The sequence below is a fragment of the Dermacentor albipictus genome, chromosome 7, assembly GCF_038994185.2.
Source record: "Dermacentor albipictus isolate Rhodes 1998 colony chromosome 7, USDA_Dalb.pri_finalv2, whole genome shotgun sequence".
Lineage (NCBI taxonomy): Eukaryota > Metazoa > Arthropoda > Arachnida > Ixodida > Ixodidae > Dermacentor > Dermacentor albipictus.
This window is the reverse complement of record NC_091827.1, coordinates 123,693,561-123,713,411: the sequence shown is the minus strand read 5'-3', so window position 1 is coordinate 123,713,411 and position 19,851 is coordinate 123,693,561. Positions and strand designations below refer to the sequence as shown.

Genomic DNA, 19,851 nt, shown 5'->3' with positions numbered 1-19,851 from the left:
ATACATTTTTCTTGGTGCGATCTGTGCCGCATGTGCTGGCGCTCATAACCGGTTATGACCCTACCTTCTTGCAATTTATTTATTAGAGCTTACTGACAAGATACTATCCAATGGGAATGCTCTGGGATTTTGCTAAGTTTTTACTGCTGAAGCTTTGAAGCCATAAAATTTGCGATTGAACAAAGCATTTCGTTGTAAGTACAATTTCGTCATATCAAGGTGTGACTATTTGGCTAGTTTCAAATACTCAAAAGCACGGAATACCTTTTTTCGAATATGGATATGTGGTATGTAATATTCTATTCATATTTGAAACTTCAAGTATTCGCCTATCTGTTGTTTTGCGACATCGCACACCCATGTGAAAAATTCAGTAAGATTTGGTGGGGTGTCAAGTTCATAATGGAGCACTCGTATGGTTTTGTGGAGTTGGTAGCAGTCACTCGGATACGGTGGCGCTCTTTGCGACAGCAACTAGAGGCTTGGAGATCTGAAGTTCAGCCACTCAACCTGGAGGATGTGCGCCAAGCAAAGAGCTCTGATGTGAAGTGCAGTGCATTTGTCTCCTTCTGTCAGCGTGGGCGGCCTCAAAAGAGGTATTTTTCTTGGTGGTTCCTTGTATTGCTTGGTGGCTGCTGAACTGTCTGTCTGTGAGGGATTGTTGCTCATGTGTGCCTTTGTGGCGATCCCATCATCATTCCGATTGGCAGTCTTGGCACTGCTACATAAGGGACGTCGAGTTATTAACAGATGCAAAGCCCTTGCACGAGATTCAGTACGGTGGCCTGGCATTTCTCTACAGACATTTACTCTGTGGTTGCCATCTGTGAGCAATGTGCTTTTCCTCTGGTTAACTTTGCTGAGTTTGTATCCTGGTTGTCCATGGGAATGCCTCGGCATGAACCTGTTCCATGTGAATGGACGTAGTAGTTGATTGCTACCTTAGGTTCCTGGAAATAATAACCTCGAGCACAACAGTTCGAGTGCTGTGGACGTGCTTGAAAGCATATTTGCCGGCTACGACATGCCTTGCAAGGTCCGGCCTAACAAAAGCCCGTCATTCTCATTGCGAGTTTGCGGCTTTCGCTTCCTCGTACGGCATTGTCCATACGAGTGATCCCTACAATAGCCATGTCAAGTGGAGAAACTGGGAGAACGGTCTGGAGCATCAAAGACCTCTTCCACAAGGCAGTGTCATCCTATTCCCTTTGCTCTGGCATCACAGGCATCATTGGAACCACATGAGCCACAGCAGCCGGTGCCCCCTCCCACTTCTCAAGTGCTTGCCAACATAACTGAAACAACAAGCGACTTGGGATAGCCTCCAGGACATGCTGGTGATTGGGATGTTGCCTGTACCCATAGTGGCTGGCGTGTTGTTCCACCATACTGCATGAACTTGTTAACTAAAGATGGGATGTGCAGAGGTCGCCGTTCATCAACATACTTGTCAGTGGTGCCCCCCCCCTGACTGTGCCAGCAGGGACACGTTGGGGTACACAATGAAGTGCAAAGTTTGGATCTAGTGCCGACTGCTTGTGTCTCTCGGCAGCCTCGTTAGGCCATGTCTTCGGTGTGGCCCTGCGAGTCCTAATAGACAGTAGCTCTTCCAGTTGCATGTTATGATGGACTGTCACGAAATGTGCCGCAAATGACAAATTTATTCAAATGTGTTGTAGACTACAGTGAAATAAACTCAGTGTGGTAGATGATTCCCTGTTCGTTTTCTAGTTAGTCCTTGCATAATTGCACAACATTTAAATCTGTATTTAGTATACGGTTGGCCATGTTGCACTTACTGCATAAAAATAATTTAGTGACATGATCAAAGCACATGCACAAGTTAGTTACTAATTGCAGGCATTACGAGAAGGAAAATTTTCTTTACCCATTAATGCTGGAATGCGCCGTATAAAAGATCCTGTCAAGAATGGTACTGCCTTCAATAAAGCGCTGGTGTGCAGCATTGCTCTGCAGTGAACTGGAGTAAACGTTGGCAAAGATAAGCAGTGTACAGAAGTGAGCACACTGCGACTGAAGTTTCGAAGTTTGTAGCAAGTGAAGGTGGCAGTTCGTATGATTTGCGGTCGTATTGTTTGGATGGTCTACGTAGGGGTCTGAGACCAGCATGCATTGCCTTTGTGTTCCAGGAGCGGTACCAGGGACCATGCCGTGATGACCAGCAGGATGGTAAATCTCGAGCAGAGCATCCTGGTTGCTGAGCAATCCATCCTGGTCAGTCCTTCCTTGGGCAATGCCCTGAAGGACAGGGGTGAGTGACACCTTTCGCAGCTTGAAGTACTCTTGTTCAAAAGTTGACCCCCGACAGTGTGCATAATGGACCATTGACCATGGTTTCAAATGTTCAATAATTGGGAGAAGCAAGATTTCTTTATTGGTACTTAGTCTTTTATACTGACCCAAAATTTGTCCTCCTTTTCTTGCTTTCTTAGTAACTGTCAACTCTAACTACGGCATGAAGCCAAGGTTCTTTCAGAGTGTCACAAATGTAATTTCAGGGGGTTTTCTAGAGCCCATGAAAAATGTGACGATTGCATTGCAGTTTTAGACAGGAAGCAAAAGACTGTCTATGACAGTCACAAGGTAAAGGGACTGACCTCATAGCTAGTTATAAGAGGAGTTCCTGTACCCTGTTCATTACTGTTTCTAATTGAGATATCCCGACTCCTCTGGGTACTGTACAGGTCAGTATAGAATTATTCCGCTGCTTTTACTATATTTTTGAGATTGCTCATACAGTAAAAGCTCGTTAATTCGAACCGCAAGGGGAAGCCGCTTCACTTTGAATTAGCGAAAGTTCGAACTAGCGAAAGTGAAGGAGGGCAACAGTACACTGCGATTTGGAAGCAGTAGGGCATGTCAGAAATTTGGCGTGTCAGAAAGTGATGGCGTGTGCCGCGGGCACACGCAATCTTCAAGTCGAAGCTCTGGGTCCGACTGTGCCACACCACCGATGTCCACCAAAACGAACGTTAGCCGAGCCTTAACACCATCACAATGAATCGCGACGGCCGATACCTCCTAAGCTGAAAACAGAGGTGCACAACCGATGAAGACTGCCGAGACAAAGACGCTGAACATGTGAAGGTGGCGAAGGCCCTCATTCGTTGTTTCTTGATTGGAAGCGCAGCTGCGACGTACTTGATTCGCTGTGTTTTGGAGCTTGCCGTGCCATCTCCACACAACATTAGCAGCTGTACAAGATTTGCAAAGCCTCCGAGATTCGCAACGGGCAAGAAGTCTCGGAGGTTACGTAGAACGGAGAGGCGGCAGCCGCCGCTGCCTTCTGGCTGACCCCGCGTCGGTTAAATTTTTTTTCCGATTTGGCATTCTCTCGCCGTTCTCTCCGTTTCGGAGGCAATACAGCCTTGTGTGTAGGCAGTAGGGGCGCTTCTTTGGCCTTGTGTCAGGCGAGCGTAGTTCGAATTATCCGTGAGGGAACCTTCTCGCGTTCGAATTAACGGACTTTTTTATACATAGACTTCTGTGGAGCTTGGCCGGACCAAATCGTATAGTTCGAATTATCCATAAATTTGAATTATTGAAGTTCGAATTAACGAGCTTTCACTGTATTACCCTGCTTATATTTCAATGCATACACCTTGGTTTGTCCTATGCCAAGTTTCTTTCTCACCGATTTCAGGCTGCGTCCATTTTTTATAGCTTCTTCAGTCTTTCTCACGTTATAGTTTCAGATATCCCTTATTTTTGCCTCGTAGATCAGTTTTGACACTTCCGCGAATTCCGTCCTATTTCTTGAGTTAGACACTTTCATTTTTTGTATTTTCTTTATCAGGTATTTTGTTACTTGGAGAGCTTGCCTACTGGTTGCCTTGGTGCCTTGTCTCACACTTCAGTTGCTGCCTCTTAAGCTAGCCTAGTTACGATTTCAGTCATTATCTCTATGTCATCATCATCATCATCTCTGTTCTAAGGCTCCATGTTTGTTTGCAAGTACCAGGCTGAATTTGTCTGCTTTTGCCCCTACTGCCTCTAGGTCGACCTGCTTTTTCCTGACCAATTTATCTCTTTCTCTCTTCAAAGTGAGGTGAATCTTACACCTCACTAACCTATGATCACTGCACCTTACCCCACCTAATACTTATACATCTTTCACTATGCTGGTATTCCCAGGAAGTGTGAAATCGATTTAATTTCTTGTTTAACCATTAGGGCTCCTCCAGGTCCACTTTCTGTTGCTGTGGTTCCTGAGGACAATGTTCATTATTTGCAGCTCATTAGTTTCCGCAAATTCTACCAACATCTCTCCTCTAGTGTTCCTAGAATCAATGCCGTTATTGCAAATTGCTTATTCACCAGCCTGCTTTTCCCCCATTTTTGCATTGAAGTCGCCCATGGCTGTTATTGAGTTTGCCCTTTTCTCATCGCTAATTCAACATCTTCATAAAACTGTTCTATTTCATCATCATCGTGACTGGAGGTTGCAGCGTAGGCTTGTGCTACTTTTATTTATGCCTCCTATTTAGTTTTAATGCTACTACTGCTACCCTCTCATTAATGCTTTACAATTCGTCAGTGTTGCCCGCTATGTCCTTATGGATTATGAATCCTACCCTGTATTGCTTCTTATCTGGGAGACCTCAATAGCAGAAGACATGTTCGTTATTCAGCAATGTATAAGCCTCACGAGTTCTAAGCACTAAGGCTGATGATATCCCAAACAATGTCTGGTAGTTCTTCGAGCAGTACTGCTAAGCTAGCCTCACTCGACAGAGCTCGGCAATTAAAGGTTGACAGGGTCAGTTTACATTGACGGCCTGTCCAGACCCAGACATTCAGGTCCGACTGCCGCCTTGGCAGCTGCTCCTCAACTGCTGGGGACTGAAGGCGGTGAGTTAATTGTAGATATCATTGGGGAAGTTGTGGCCGAATGCAGCACCAGGGAGGCCAATTTCTGTTCTGATGAGGGTGTGTCTTTGTTCAAGCTTAGTGGGCCTTCTTAATTTGGATGTACCTGGATTAGTATAGCCCCACTCGCTCTTGGCATCGTTTACCGGTGACAGGCGTCACTCCAAGCCTGCAGAAGTTGTGCGCTGGAGGAGGTGAATTTCAAGCTCACCACCACTCATTAAAAAAAAAAGAAACTCGTGGTGGGATTTAAACTTCCAACTACAACAACTGAGCATTCGCCATAGCTCAGTCAGGAAATCCTGCAGGGTAAAAACTTCTTTGATTTGTTCGCGATAGAAGCGTTTTCCTTATTGCGATGGGTAACTCAATATAGACGAATTTCTAAGTGGTTCCGGCCTCGTAGTTCGAGTCACACGTGCGCAGGTGACACGGTGTAGTGTTGCTGAATGGTTCCAACATGGTGGTTTCGGAGTCACCCGTATGCATGTGGCCATGAATGTGGCTAGATATACGATATGTTTTCGGCGAGCCTAAACAATACTTAAATGTAATGTGGAAAAAAAAGAAAATAAGAAGAAATAAAAACTTTCAGCGCTTACCGGGGATTTCCGAGTAGCGTGTTCAAGGCGGTGCAGCAAACAACTCACAGTCTTGGCTGCCTGTCTCACACATCGGAGAAGTCATTCCTAAGAGGTGGAACTGATACTGAATCACCGCCAAAGACTGGGGCGCCAAATGAGAGAAGGATGCCTTGGTAGAGACCTTCGCTCAAAGAGCAAATTGTCAGAGTGGGGACACGGGCCGCTACAATGGTGCGGAGCCGTGCGTAAGAAAGGCTTCCTTGGAAGGTGTCCTTTTTCTGTGGTTGGAAAGAGCCTACATGTTGCCTCCTTCAAGCTACAGCACATGTGTCTGCAGTCAGTTAAGACATTGTTTGTACAGTTAGCGCGGGGAATCTATTGAAATACCCATTACCGCTGCACTTACAATACTTGTAATTTAGCAGTCGCGAATATGCGCTCGTGATCTTGTAAAAACAAAAGCCCGCGAAAACCAATATAAGTGCAAATGTAGAAGAAATAGATGGGTGCGAACTGCGACCTTTTTTACACATTTGCAAGACACATTTGCAAGACATGAAACAAGGAAGAGCGGCAGGAGAAGATGGAATACCAGTATTTAATCAAAGATGGAGGAGACATAATGCTTGAAAAACTGGCGGCTGTTTATACTACATGTCTATCGACTGCAAGGGTCCTAGAAAACTGGAAGAATGGAAACATTATTCTAATCTGCAAAAAGGGAGACATTAAAGAATTGAAAAATAATAGGCCCATTAGCTTACTCCCAGTTTTATATAAAATATTTACCAAAATAATCTCCAATAGAATAAGGGCAACACTGGACTTTAGTCAACCAAGGGAACAGGCTGGCTTCAGGAAGGGATACTTTACTATGGATCACATCCATGTCATCAATCAGGTTATTGAGAAATCCACAGAGTACAATAAGCCTTTCTATATGGCTTTTATAGCTTACGAAAAGGCATTTGATTCAGTAGAGATACCGTCAGTCATAGCAGCATTACAGAACGTTTACGTAAATGCCTTTGAAAATATCTACAGAGGTTCTACAGCTACCTTAATTGTACACAAGAAAAGCAGGAAGATACCTATAAAGAAAGGGGTCAGACAGGGAGACAATCTCTCCAATGCTATTCACTGCGTGCTTGGAAGAAGTGTTCATGCTATTAAACTGGGAAGGCTTAGAAGTAAAGATCGACGGCGAATTTCTCAACAACCTTCGGTTTGCCGATGACATTGTTCCATTCAGCAGCAATGCAGATGAGTTACAACAAATGATTGAGGACCTTAACAGAGAGATTGTAAGAGTGGGGTTGAAGATTAATATGCAGAAGACAAAGATAATGATAAATAGCTGGACAAAGGAACAAGAGTTAGAATTGTCAGTCGGCCTCTAGAGTCTGTGAAGGAGTACGTTTACCTAGGTCAACTAATCACAGGGAACCATGACCATGAAAAGGAAATTCACAGAAGCATAAAAATGGCTTGGGTGGTCTCCCTACCAGCCGAGAGACCTCAAGCGATTTTTTCAAGAGTGATTAGCGCTCATCAAGAGTGCATACCATCATCTTTTACACCGGCGGCGAATCCTTTATCTCTCCTGTGGTGCCTGTGACAGCCTCAAGTGAATTTTGCTATCCCTGGAATTACAAAGAGGGCCAATCATCCATTGCCGACTCTGAAGCAACTTATGCTCCTATTACTGCACCAGACAAATCAAGACCGCATACATATATACCGTATTTACTCTATTCTAACGCGCCCTCGATTGTAACTCGCACCTGTTTACCGTGACAAAAAAAAAATAACCTCGTTTGTAACATTCATTAGTTTTCCATGACCAAAAAAAAAAAAAAGAGTACAATACCGCACACCTCGTGCTTTCATATAGAAATCCTGTTTTCTCTCATTTGGAAAAAAACAGATTTATTCCATATACAGTCAACGACTGATTTTTCGGACCCTCTAGGGAACTTAAAAACGTCAGAAAATTTAGGCAGTCTGAAAAAATGAATGCATGCTAAAAACGCATTTTTTTTTCTTTTTTTCTCGGATCTAGAGGTAAAGGGCGAAGTATCAGGTTTCTGAAACCCTGCCAAAGCATCAGTGAACTGGCTATAAAAAATGCATTCAAAAACTCCGCATGCAGCCGACTGCCAGTTTATGTACATGTGCATTGTCAGGCAGCCGGTTTCATTGCTGCAGTAGCTTGAAGAACTTGTTGATTGTTGTTTGGACGGCGTTCCGGTTGCATGCGATCATATTCACTTCGATCTGAGCAAGGGTCATGTCAGCACTGTACACCGATGAGAGTCAACAGTGCTCGCGTCAACTCAGTGCTTGTAGGCGGCGCAGGCATTGGCTCCTCATTTTCAACTGTGGGGATGCGCGACCCTCGCACCTCCCCTGATGTTTTTCCCGCATAGCGCGTCTCCTGTGGTCCCGCTTCGCCGCGTGGCCTGCGTGACGTCAGCGCGGTCGATGTGGTTGAAGCGCAGTCCGAGAGATGGCGCGAGTGTTGCGCTGCTAACGCCGCGAGGTTACTTGGGCGCCGAAAGGAAGGCGCTTGCTCTCTTTGGGTTCGGGAAGCGAGCGGGACGGACTTGCCGTGCTGCGCGCCGACCGATGCTTCGGCGAGACCGTCTCGCGTGGCCACCTTCGAACGCGCCACGATTCGCGTGACCATACACGCGAACGACCAGGCATTGGGATCCAGCATGGAGCGAACATATTCGCTCGCGAGGACGCGGTGAGTCGGACTTCTAGATTTGTCGCGCGCCCATCGGCATGTTTTGTGGATAGCAACTCGGCTAGCAGGCATTGATGTATGAAAGGTGCAATAAATGCCCTTGTGATTGTTTGCACTACTGTGTTGTCGTTCCTTTGTCCCAAGAGTACGGTGTGAGAATCCCACATCAGGCCCCACACAACATCGGAGTCTTCTGAATCCCCCACAACCTGACTCCTTGCTCCATGCCGAACTCCTTGCTCACGTCAGCCTGTGATGGGCCGCTCATGACTTGCTTAATAATGGCGGCTTTCTTCTCCATCGTAAACCGACGGTACTGCTTTCCGCACTTCGATGCCGTCGGCGAGGACGACGAAGACGGAGTGGGGCCTTCGAAGGCAAGCGAAATCCTGAAGTTGCGAACAGTGGAATTCGCAGACGCGCGTCGAAGCACCTAGGCCTAGCGCCGCAGAGCACACTTGACACAACAGTACAACCACACACCACGCTAGCCAAAACGTGGCCTACGTAAACAGATGAAATGGCACCGCTCCGGAAACTCCGCCGGAGGTGGAAGCGGAAGTGCAGCGATGAACAGAGCCAGCGTGGCCAGACCAAATCGGTGCGTGACGGTTAGATTTGGCTAGTTGTGGTTCAAAGCTCAAAGTTGTGGTTCAAAGTTGTGATGGGCTTCGGCTGCAAGTCGATTTCCTGCGCAAGGGCGCTGCGCGAGGAGCCAAAGGACCTTCCGTCGTGTCAAAAAGTCCGGAAAATAGGACGGTGGTGGGTTCGAGCGTTCGAAACTTCAGATGTCCTTATGCATTGATTCTATGGGGCTCGTGGCGGTGCCGCGAAGACGTGCGAAGTATCAGGCTCCGAAAATTTGGCCGTCCGAAAATTCAGTCATTGACTGTACACTAAAGTTGTGATGAATAAAGCACAAATGGAAGCGGCGTACCTTGCCGCCAAGATTTTCACTGCGCCGACACGACTCACGTGGTGCAATAGATATTGCTCGTCTTCACTACCAGACAACTCCTCATCACTATCAACAGACCAAAGCATTTGATCCTTGGTGCCGTCTATGGATCGTGCACCACGCATGTTTCACACATCCAGCAAAGTCATGCTGCAAGGCACGCTTCCTTTTATTGGCGGGCGTGAATTTGTGGAAGCCACTGAGAAGCCATTCGGTGTAGAGCGCCCGAATTGTATCTTTCGCTGACGTGTTCAAACAAACATTGAGTGGCTGGAGCTGCGATGTCATGCCGCCGGGTAGCACGACAAGGTTGGTGTTGCATGCAGCCAGCTTGTCCTTGATGCGCTGGTCAAGGTGGCACCTGAACGCGTTGAGCACAAGCATCCCACGCAGCCCCAAACTACCGCCGAGTCGCTTTCGCCAAACGTTATTAATCCAGTTAGTGGCCAAATCCATGGTCATTTTTCATTTGCGCATACAATTATGCCACTCGGAAACACGATTCCTTTCAGGAGCGTCTTTCTTCTGAAGATAAGCTATGGGGCAGCTTGTGCCCATCTGCAGTGCAACAAAGCATTGCGGTGACCAGTTTTTTTTTTTCTTCAAAATAGTGGCTAGCTGGACTTGTTGGTACGAACACATTCTTTTGCAAACAGTGCAATTAACAGGACACAAAGGCACACACAACACAGGCGCTGTGGCGTTATGCTGTGTCGACACTGTCATGTGCCTCTTTCTGTGTCCTGTTATTCGCACTGTTTGCAAAAGAATTAGTTTTTTCGTGGCCAGAAGACAAAACGCGCACTTCCTTCACCCCCTTCTTTTCAATGGTTGTGGTGGCAGGCATGTTAAAGTAGAGCGGCATCTGATCGGCATTTCCAATCTGTCCGAAGTGGTAGCCGTTTCTATGGCGCAACTTCAAAACGTACTGCTGAAAACTGTGCAATTTTTGTTCATATTCTTCGGGCAATTTTTGGCACATCCCTGTCCGCCTTTAAAGAGAAAAGCCTTTTCTTTTCATAAAATTTCATAGCCAGCACCTGCTCGCTTTGAAGTCTGTCCGCATTAGCTCTTTCTGAAGAGCTAATTGCATTTCCTGTACTTTGAGCAGATCGGTTGTCACAGGCCGCTGTGCCGCTTGCTGCTCTTGCATGTATTCTGCGAGCAGCTCTTTTATTTCAGCAAAGCGTCCCTGCTTCGGTCCACTTAAACCCTTCCTTGTTGCTTTGCCGGCAAAAATATTCTCCTTCTGTATGCGCCAGTCCCGCACGCAAGTTTTGGGAACTCCAAACACCCGTGATGCGGCCCGATTTCCCTCAGTCTCCACACACATCATAACTTCACTTTTAAATGCGGAATCATGGTGGACTCGGCGTGTCTTCGCAGTCCCCGCTTCCATGCTGGCTGAATAAATGCAGAAAACAAGACAGGCGGTAGACTAGGTTACACCAGTGCCTGGGTACACGTACAACATGGAGGTATGTACATGGAGGAAGCTACGGCAGCTAGGCTAAAAGCGCGTACGAGGCGGCCATATTTTGAATGCCGATAGAGATACGCTAACGCGGATTTAGTGTCGTACTCGATTCTAATGCGCAAGCAATTTTTTGACCCATTTTACCGGAAAAAAGGTGCATGTTAGATTCGAGTAAATACGGTATACTGACGGTTAGACCTCACTTACCGACTAACTGCCGCATTTGTCGTTCCAGCTAAACAGGCTATGGTTAGATTAAAATTGTCACACATGACTGCATCTACGTCGGCAGAACTTGCAGCTCTCCATGCCGCTGTGACGTACGTCAGCAAAGAGCCAACAGAGAAATGGGTCGTATTTTGCGATTCTAAGGCAGCACTTCACGGTATCAAGTCTGCATTACATCATAGAACTTACAAGCAGATGATATCTGACATCAGGGAAGTGCACCACCATGCTCTGGAAAGAGGGCACAACATTATCTTTCAATGGATTCCTGCTCATTGTGGCATCATTGGCAACATCTTGCTGACAAGGCTGCCCGGTCTGCCCACGAAGATACCCAGACACGTCCAACACCTTTGGCGAGGTCGGACGCTGCTAGGGAACTTTGCCTACTTGCACGCAAAAAGTCACAAGATCTCTGGAGTTCAAGTGCCTTCAATTGCCGATTACATAAACTGGACCCCACGCTACGGCTACAACTACCATCTAGCCTTTCCTGCGGCGAAACAACCTTGCTGTGCCACTTGTGGCTGGGAGTGGCGTTCACGAACGCCTACTCCTATCATTTGGGAATGGCCGAGAGCCCAGTGTGCGACTCCTGTAGATGCGAGAAAACCATCGAGCACCTATTGGCTACCTGCCCTCCCTACGATGTACGCCTTTCTCTGCGGGCAACTTTACACCGACTGGACTCTAGACCTTTCACCAAGTCAACGATACTCGGACTGTGGCCACACCCATCACTGGCACAAGAAGTGATTCATGCACTGGTACAATACTTGAAGTGCACTGGCTTGAGAGACTGGTTATAGTGCTCCATAGGCACTCAGTGCTTACTCTCACCCTTTTTTCCTCTTTCTATTCTCCTTTCCTCCACCACCAGTGTGGTAGCAAACCGGGTGCTCGTCTGGTTGACCTCCCTGCCTTTCCTGTCTTTGCTCTCTCTCTCTCTCCATGTACTAACCTTTTCAATTACTTTCATAAACCTGCTCCAAAAGACGAACTTGAAAGCAAAACTTTGTAAGCAACCGAAGATTGCCATGAATCATGTGCAGGATAGTCCACTATTCGACTGAAAGCTTTATTGGTCTTCAGGACAACTTAATTTCGCTATTTCCTCAGCTTCAGAGGGAACAGATTCTATTCTCAACGGACATTCCATTGGTAAAAAAGATAATTTGCAGACCTTCATACACAAACTGAACCGTAACGATCGCTGGCATACTAACTTGGTCTTCCCTTTAATAAATGTAGACTGTACTATACATCTCGATTCCTGGTTACCAAAGTTTCTGACAGCTAGCGACATTCTTGTCGTGCAATGAGAATGGAATCCTGGGCATGTGCAGTGACTGGTCTTCGTGCACAAAATTTATGAGCGTTAAACTTAGTGTCAGGTTTTCTGATAATCAGGTTAATACTTTTTTCTTTTCTTGATTTCATTCTATACACACTGTGCGCTCGCTCCAAGTCGACAACTGTCGCATAATGGAATAAACATTGGGCACAAATGATGCGTAAGTGCTTTTATTGAAGGGACGCTGAAACGATTTCGATTATTTTGTACAAACTTACCGAGTTGCTAGGGTAGGTCTTTTTGACCCGCTGTGGTTGCTCAGTGGCTATGGTGTTGGGCACGAGATTGCTGGATCGAATCTCGGCAGCGGCCGCCACATTTCGGTTGGGGTGAAATGCGAAAACATCCGTGTACATAGATTTAGGTGCACCTTAAGGAACCCCAGGTGGTCCAAATTTCTGGAGTCCTCCACTATGTCGTGCCTCATAATCAGAAAGTGTTTTTTTTTGGCATGTAAAACCTCGTAATTTAATTTTTTTAGGGTAGGTCCTTCTAATCAGCGATACATTTGAGCTCTCCGCATTAAGCATGCAATTTATTATAAAGTTCTAAAAATGTGAGTAGATACTGTTCACAACTAACTGTGTGACTGCCATAGCTATGACACTCTTTGCCATTTGTGACACTATGCAGCACTTATACACCAGTAACTATGACACTGCATCAACTAACTACGATGCTGTATTTCTGACACTAAAGTAACTACGACACTAAGCAGTACCTATGACATTATGGTAACTCTGACACTTCGACTAACTACGACACTATGCAGTAACCAAGAAACTACAGTAACTATGACATTGCATCAACTAATTATGACACTCATCATCATCATCATCATCATCATCATCATCATCATCAGCCTGGTTACGCCCACTGCAGGGCAAAGGCCTCTCCCATACTTCTCCAACAACCCCGATCATGTGATAATTGTTGCCATGTCGTCCCTGCAAACTTCTTAATCTCATCCGCCCACCTAACTTTCTGCCGCCCTCTGCTACGCTTCCCTTCCCTTGGGATCCAGTCCGTAACCCTTAATGACCATCGGTTATCTTCCCTCCTCATTACATGTCCTGCCCATGCCCATTTCTTTTTCTTGATTTCAACTAAGATGTCATTAACTCGCGTTTGTTCCCTCACCCAATCTGCTCTTTTCTTATCCCTTAACGTTACACCTATCATTCTTCTTTCCATAGCTCGTTGCGTCGTCCTCGATTTGAGTAGAAACCTTTTCGTAAGCCTCCAGGTTTCTGTCCCGTAGTTGAGTACTGGTAAGACACAGCTATTATACACTTTTCTCTTGAGGGATAATGGCAACCTGCTGTTCATGATTTGAGAATGCCTGCCAAACGCACCCCAGCCCATTCTTATTCTTCTGGTTATTTCAGTCTCATGATTCGGATCCGTCGTCACTAGCTGTCCTAAGTAGATGTATTCCCTTACCATTTGCAGTGCCTCACTACCTGTCGTAAACTGCTGTTCTCTTCCGAGACTGTTAAACATTACTTTAGTTTTCTGCACATTAATTTTCAAACCCACCCTTCTGCTTTGCCTCTCCAGGTCAGGGAGCATGCATTGCAGTTGGTCCCCCGAGTTACTAAGCAAGGCAATATCATCAGCGAATCGCAAGTTGCTAAGGTATTCTCCATCAACTTTTATCCCCCATTCTTCCCACTCCAGGTCTCTGAATACCTCCTGTATTGGGGCGCTACATTATGACACTATGCAGTAACTATGATACTCGGTGTCAACTAACTACATTAAGCAGTAACTATGATATTATGTGACACACTGGGCCAACTATACTATGCAGCAACTAAGAAGCTACAGTAACTATGGCATTGCGTCAAATAACTAAGACACTATACAGCAACTATTACACTATGGAGTAATTACAGTGGTGCCGGTTCCCTGAGTTTCCAGCCACCCCATCCCCTACTACGTAGAAAGGGCACGTGTCATCATTCGGGCGAGCTATCAGATTTGGAAACCATGTCACATCATCGGTCATTTTTAGCAAGTTTTTGCTAAACGAATGTTGTTCGTATTAGTTGAGGTGTTGGTTAATTTGTATCTCTAAAGAGAAAGTAACAAAGAATACACAACAGTTTATCCCTACATTTGAGCACTTCTGGCACACAGCAAGTGTTGTCTGCCTGTGTTTGGGCTCTGTATGACATGAGCTGCAGTCAGTGTTTGTCTCAATGTTTCATTTCGTGAGCACCATGAATTGCCCCTGTTGCGTTGTGTGCTGTAAATTTAATGATTAGCACATGTCAATTGGAGTGGCTTCAGGGTCGTCGGCATTCGATCGGCGTCAGCATCTATGTATTTCCCGCCACCACTTTGCGGCAAGGATTACTACAAGTACAATACTGCGTATCGAATAGAGATAGTCAGTTTTCATATTTACGCTTACCGACGATTATTGTTGTCATCAAGGGAACCCGGTGAGCCTGGTAGTGGCAAATCGTTGATTCTGTTGTCAACGTGGAGCTCCGGTTTGGGAAAAATAGTATCCCTATCGAAACCAATCTCTTCGCTCAACCGGTGCAACCACTTCTCAAGCTCTGGGTCGGTACCCAAGCGGCAGTTGAAACTTGGAACTGGAGTGGGAACAGAACGTTCACAACGCATGCTGCTTGGATAGCTCACTGGGGATCAACGGCCAAGCGGCTGGCAGAGAAGTTGAAGAGGCTTTTCACGCTGGCTCCAAGACAACTGGAAGTTGATGACATGACGTCATATCATGACGCAGAGCCAGTGAAGGGGGAGCTTAGCCTTGATTGCACAGCGAACGAGTAGAGAAAAAACATGGCTATGGAGGAGGGTAACTTGTAGTTGCCCGTAGCTCTCCTAACGAGACACTTCACTTGTGGTGCGAATGTCTTACTGTAGATGTACCTTGTGCACCTACAGAATTTGCTCACAGAACTGTTTCGGGGACCCATTAATGTCCAGGTGTGCACTTTTTTAAGCAATGTAGTGACGGGAAACCCTTGTCATAGAAAACCTGTAGAAACACGAAGATGATTCAAAGTGCATTCGACAGCACTGTACCAAGCCACGACTGGCACTTTAGTGATAACCTCCAAAGAAAAACCTGGGGCGCGATCAGAGATCATTGTTCGAAAGGCACATTCAGTTTGTGTACAGTTTTGCCTCGCATGCCTGGCCTAGGCTGCGCCGACGGGTGCTGCTGCTGCCAACGTTGGTGCAGCCTAGGCCAGGCGTGCGAGGCAAAACTGAACGCAAACTGAATACGCGTTTCGAACACGATCTCCGATCGTGCCTCTGTGTGTGCTATGTCATTACTGACATGTGGGACTTAAGCTTGAAGGATATTGACGAGACATAGGCTAAAAATCCTGCAGCAAGCTTGTTACTTTAAGGCACGGATATAGTTTAGTTTCCGGTGTGCAAGGCAGCAGCCGAATATGTCTGCTACATCACGTTGCTGACATCACGAGCTCTGAAAACCCTGCATACCTCAGCATGCTGACCATGGCCTGCAGGAGTGCAGTGGCCAAGTTTTGCTGCAGAGCATGTGCACAAGTGTGCAATGAGTGAGCGACACGAAGGAGAGGAAAGGCCCAGGGCAAGGCTATATGAAAGTTTGGTTAACATACCTGTCAGTGAGCGAGCATTTTTTTGTTTGGCAAAGACGCAAGCTGGGTGCTCTTCCTTAAGTGGACCTGAACTGCTAGCTGGTGTGCTGCCCGCCAGTCAAGCTGGTACATGTTGTGTTATGGTTGAGAGGCTTCAGTGTGAGATGGGGCATAATCTGTTTTCGATGCTAGTGGCGGCTTCAGTGTGAGATGGAGCATAATCTGTTTTCGATGCTAGTGGCATCAAAGCATGCTGAATGCCACCGGGATACTACACTGTGAAGTGTCCACTTTTCACCGGTGCAAGATGCAGGGCTGCTCTTGCAATATGCTTTGCCACCTACTTGAAACACCAACTTGCCTCAAACCACTGCAACTGGCACCTTTAATGCTTGTCCTTTGCAGCCCTTGGCCAACCTGAGGAAGCACCACCCGGCACCCCGAGTGTTCACCAGGCGGGAGGGGCTGCGAGTGCTGAAAGCACCCAGAGTGGCACGAGCCTACGCACAGCTGATGTGTCGAACGTCGTGCGCAGCCTCTGGAACTGCACCTTGGCACAATCACGCCTGGATCAGCCATCACTGAGCCAACAAGATCGCACGGTGGAAGCAGCAGCAGCAGCAGCAGCAGCAAGTGCGTCCGTGCACGGGCACAATTTTCATGGGCTATTCTTTCACGTGTCCTTTAAACGCCTCATGTACTGCTGATGGGGTCCTTAACCACCACTTAGGCTTGTTGATACAGTCCGCGGATAGCATACGCTGCTATAAACGTCTTGGCCAAATTTCCCGTTGTGCGAGGCGTGTGGAGCTCGCAAGCACTGCGCCAAGTCACCTTTCTCTCAAGGACTTTTTTCAACAGAATCCTTAAATTTATCAGTTTTATCTTTATTATTTCAAACTGATTTAGTAATTCTCTTTAGTTTCCTTTTAAAAACAGCACGTTGTGTGACTTGGTGGCCCTGTTCCACTTGTTATTTTGTGCAATGACCAAACCTCCCTGTTGTAGTTATAGGTGCTGCTAATGATGGCTGGGTCATACTGGCACAGCACACTCGAAACAATGACCGTTGGAAGAGACTGTGGTGTACCTTGCTACGTAGGCTTTATCGGGCATCATCGCAGTAGTGGGTAGCACCCAGCTTTGGAGTTACAAGACAGTATGCTACCCAGCACCTCCACAAATTGCTAAGGAGGGTTTTTAATAACACCGCTCAAGCGGTGAACATGGGCAGAAAGCAGCCCATGGTGCCAGCAGCAACCAGAGCTGCCCGACTTGCACGGCATCGATGGCTGTGCCCATCGATGCCGTGCCTATGTGTGTGCCTATGTGTGCCTTTCTTCACTACTTGTGTTACGTAATGAGGAGTTCCAAACATACACTCACTGTTATAATTAGGGTTAATTATGAATGCAACACGTCTGCATGTATGGTACAGCATTGTGTGTTCCAGCTTTTTGTGATGACCTAGCAACATCTGCATTCGTGCTTTCAGGTAATGCAGAGGACGAGGCACAAACAGAGACCACTCTTGAAGGTGCTGTTGTAGGTGTTGCAGCTACGCCTTTTGAGGTGTTCTGCGAGCCCACCCACACTGGGGGGCTCTCCTGCAGTGCCCAACCTCCACCGACGGGTGCTCTGATAGACGGCGTCAATGATGAGAACAGGTGACCACTCTCAAATGCCGACGTGTCAGCACAGACATGTGCCACTACAGAGGGACTAAGCAAAGCTCTTCTGAATTAGGTGCAGCGAGTATTGTTGCTCCCAAATCTTTTGTACAAGTTTGGGCTCATTCTAATATATTACAGATGTTATGTTTTACTAATACTAAATTGTTTCTGAAATTCTTGAAGGTCTCGTAACACAGCACTGCACAAGATTGCAAAAAAGTACCTACAAGAAAAATAATGGTACAAGTAAACCTTTATGTAACTTAGTAAAATTTGTCAGTTTGCCTCATTTATTGAAATTTTGTCATATATTGATTCTATGCCTTATGCAAATAAGTACAGTTGCCGATAGATTTCTCTTGCAAGGAAGGGACCACTACATCTTCTGTATTATTGGGCAATCGGTATAAACAAATTTGAATTTGAAAAAAAAATTGTGTTGAATTTGAAATTCGGAGATGGAAGATAGTTTATCGCCATGTTGGCAATACAGTCGAACCCAACTATATCGAACCCGTTTACATCGAATTATTCTATATATAGAACAATTTCTGGTTACGGTATAGTTACAATGAGTATACATAGCAAAAATTACACTTGCATCAAACAAAAATAGCAGTGACCCCCGATATATCGAATGTCAGGCGACGGAAAAGTGCCCCCAGAAGTTGGCTTTCCCTCGCGGTAGTGGGAAAACCCGGTGGCATGGCTCCATCGAACCGCTCTCCCTACTGTGACCACGCTGCGTCGGGCGAGCTGTCGACACCCCTCTACAATAAATGATGCTGGCCCGCCCGCACTGCTTGCTCATACAGCTAATCAGAGGCTCTTGTGCTCTTGTCGTTCAAGATGGTGAAAGTGCGAGTTGTTTCGCTGCTTTTCTGGTTCATTGCGTTTGCGCCTTGTGCGCCTTCTCCCGCAGTGTTGTCGTGATGAAGCGGCAGAATTCGCCTTTCGTCGTGAAGCTCAAAATCGTAAATTGGGTCGAATGCGATGAGAAGTCGGATGTCCCCGCTGCGTGCAAGGTTCCGAGGAGCACTCTCGGCACGATTAGGGCTACAGTGGCCAAACTCGCAACGCAGTGCCCGTCGCGCCCGAAGCGTACGCATGGCCGTGTACAAGTGGTTCTTCATACGTGCCGGTTTCCGAGTGCTCATAGGGGAAATTACTTGTACTTACTGATTGAATTAAAGAAATTATAAAGTAATGGCAATGAAAGTGGATCAAATAACTTGCTGCAGGTAGGGAACCAGTTGCCTTCACCCAAAAAGATAACGTACTCGTGACACCTGCAGCAGAAAGGATGTTCCACATCCGCCGCCAAGGTTTGTGAGTGGTGTGCTCGCTAACACTCCCAAGGGTCGTCCTAGTAGTAACACATAAATACCTGAGAAAGGGGATAAGAAAACTGCGCCGCAGCAGCTCAGTTCGTAAGAGCATCGCACATGTAATGCGAAGACGTGGGATCGTTCTTCACCTGCAGCAAGTTTTTTTCATACACTTTCATTGCCATTAATTTATCACTTCTTTAATTCAATCGGTAAGTACAAGTAATGTCCCCTATATTGTCCTTGGCGTCCTTGTTAGACCGAGCAGTCGCATGTCTCTTGCAATCATAGCCAGGGTGTCCACCATCAGGGCGAACCAGGAAAACCTGCAGTTTTCAGGAAATTTGTGTGTTCTTGAAGAATCTGGGAAAATAGCAGGGAATTTTCGCCCCAGTTGCTTTAAATCGGAAATTGGTACCTCAGTGGTTATGAAGGCATGGAAGGTCTGTGCCACTTGCACCGTCTAATGCAAAACCATCGAGCTGCGCCAATCTGTGGAAAAACACCAATTTCGAATGAAGCTGGCAAATTTAGCAGAATGTGCATGTTCAGTGGTAACCACACAGCTATAGTTGTGCGTTGACTAGCATTTAGCCCTAGAATTCAAGCTTAAGCAATCCGTTTCATCATCGGCATCCTTGGAGTGTGGGTGCGTGTTGTGGTGCATCGTAACATGGCCTCAAGAAAATGAAGACCATTTTGTGTTATAAAACATATTACGAATGTTTTTGAAAAGTGCTGCGCGTTTGCATATATGTAGACCAGCTAAAAATGATTTGAAGTGGTGCTCACTTCACGGGGGCAGTCGTGAAGAAAAGCCACGCTGAACGAATGCTGCTCAGCCTGCTCAGCGTGTAGCTCATCAGTTTTGTTATGCATTTTAGCACTCGATTTTGTGCCTTACTGCTGCATCTGAGTCGATTAATGGGCAAGCGTCGTGCGTGCGATGTTCTAAATCTATTTTGTATGTGCAGCACGTCCGCTTACCGGGATGATAGT

At 46.4% G+C, this 19,851-nt stretch overlaps 1 protein-coding gene across 3 annotated transcripts in view; it reads left to right on the top strand.

Annotated features, from left to right (window-relative positions):
- LOC139048144 (mitotic checkpoint serine/threonine-protein kinase BUB1-like) overlaps nt 1-19,851 on the top strand; it is a 373,386-nt gene that overhangs the window by 200,110 nt on the left and 153,425 nt on the right. For all 3 annotated transcript variants that reach the window (XM_070522664.1, XM_070522663.1, XM_070522665.1), the window contains 3 exons: nt 2,151-2,272; nt 16,257-16,484; nt 17,347-17,518. In XM_070522664.1, coding sequence (XP_070378765.1) covers nt 2,151-2,272; nt 16,257-16,484; nt 17,347-17,518 — 522 coding nt within the window. The remainder of the gene's footprint in view (nt 1-2,150; nt 2,273-16,256; nt 16,485-17,346; nt 17,519-19,851) is intronic.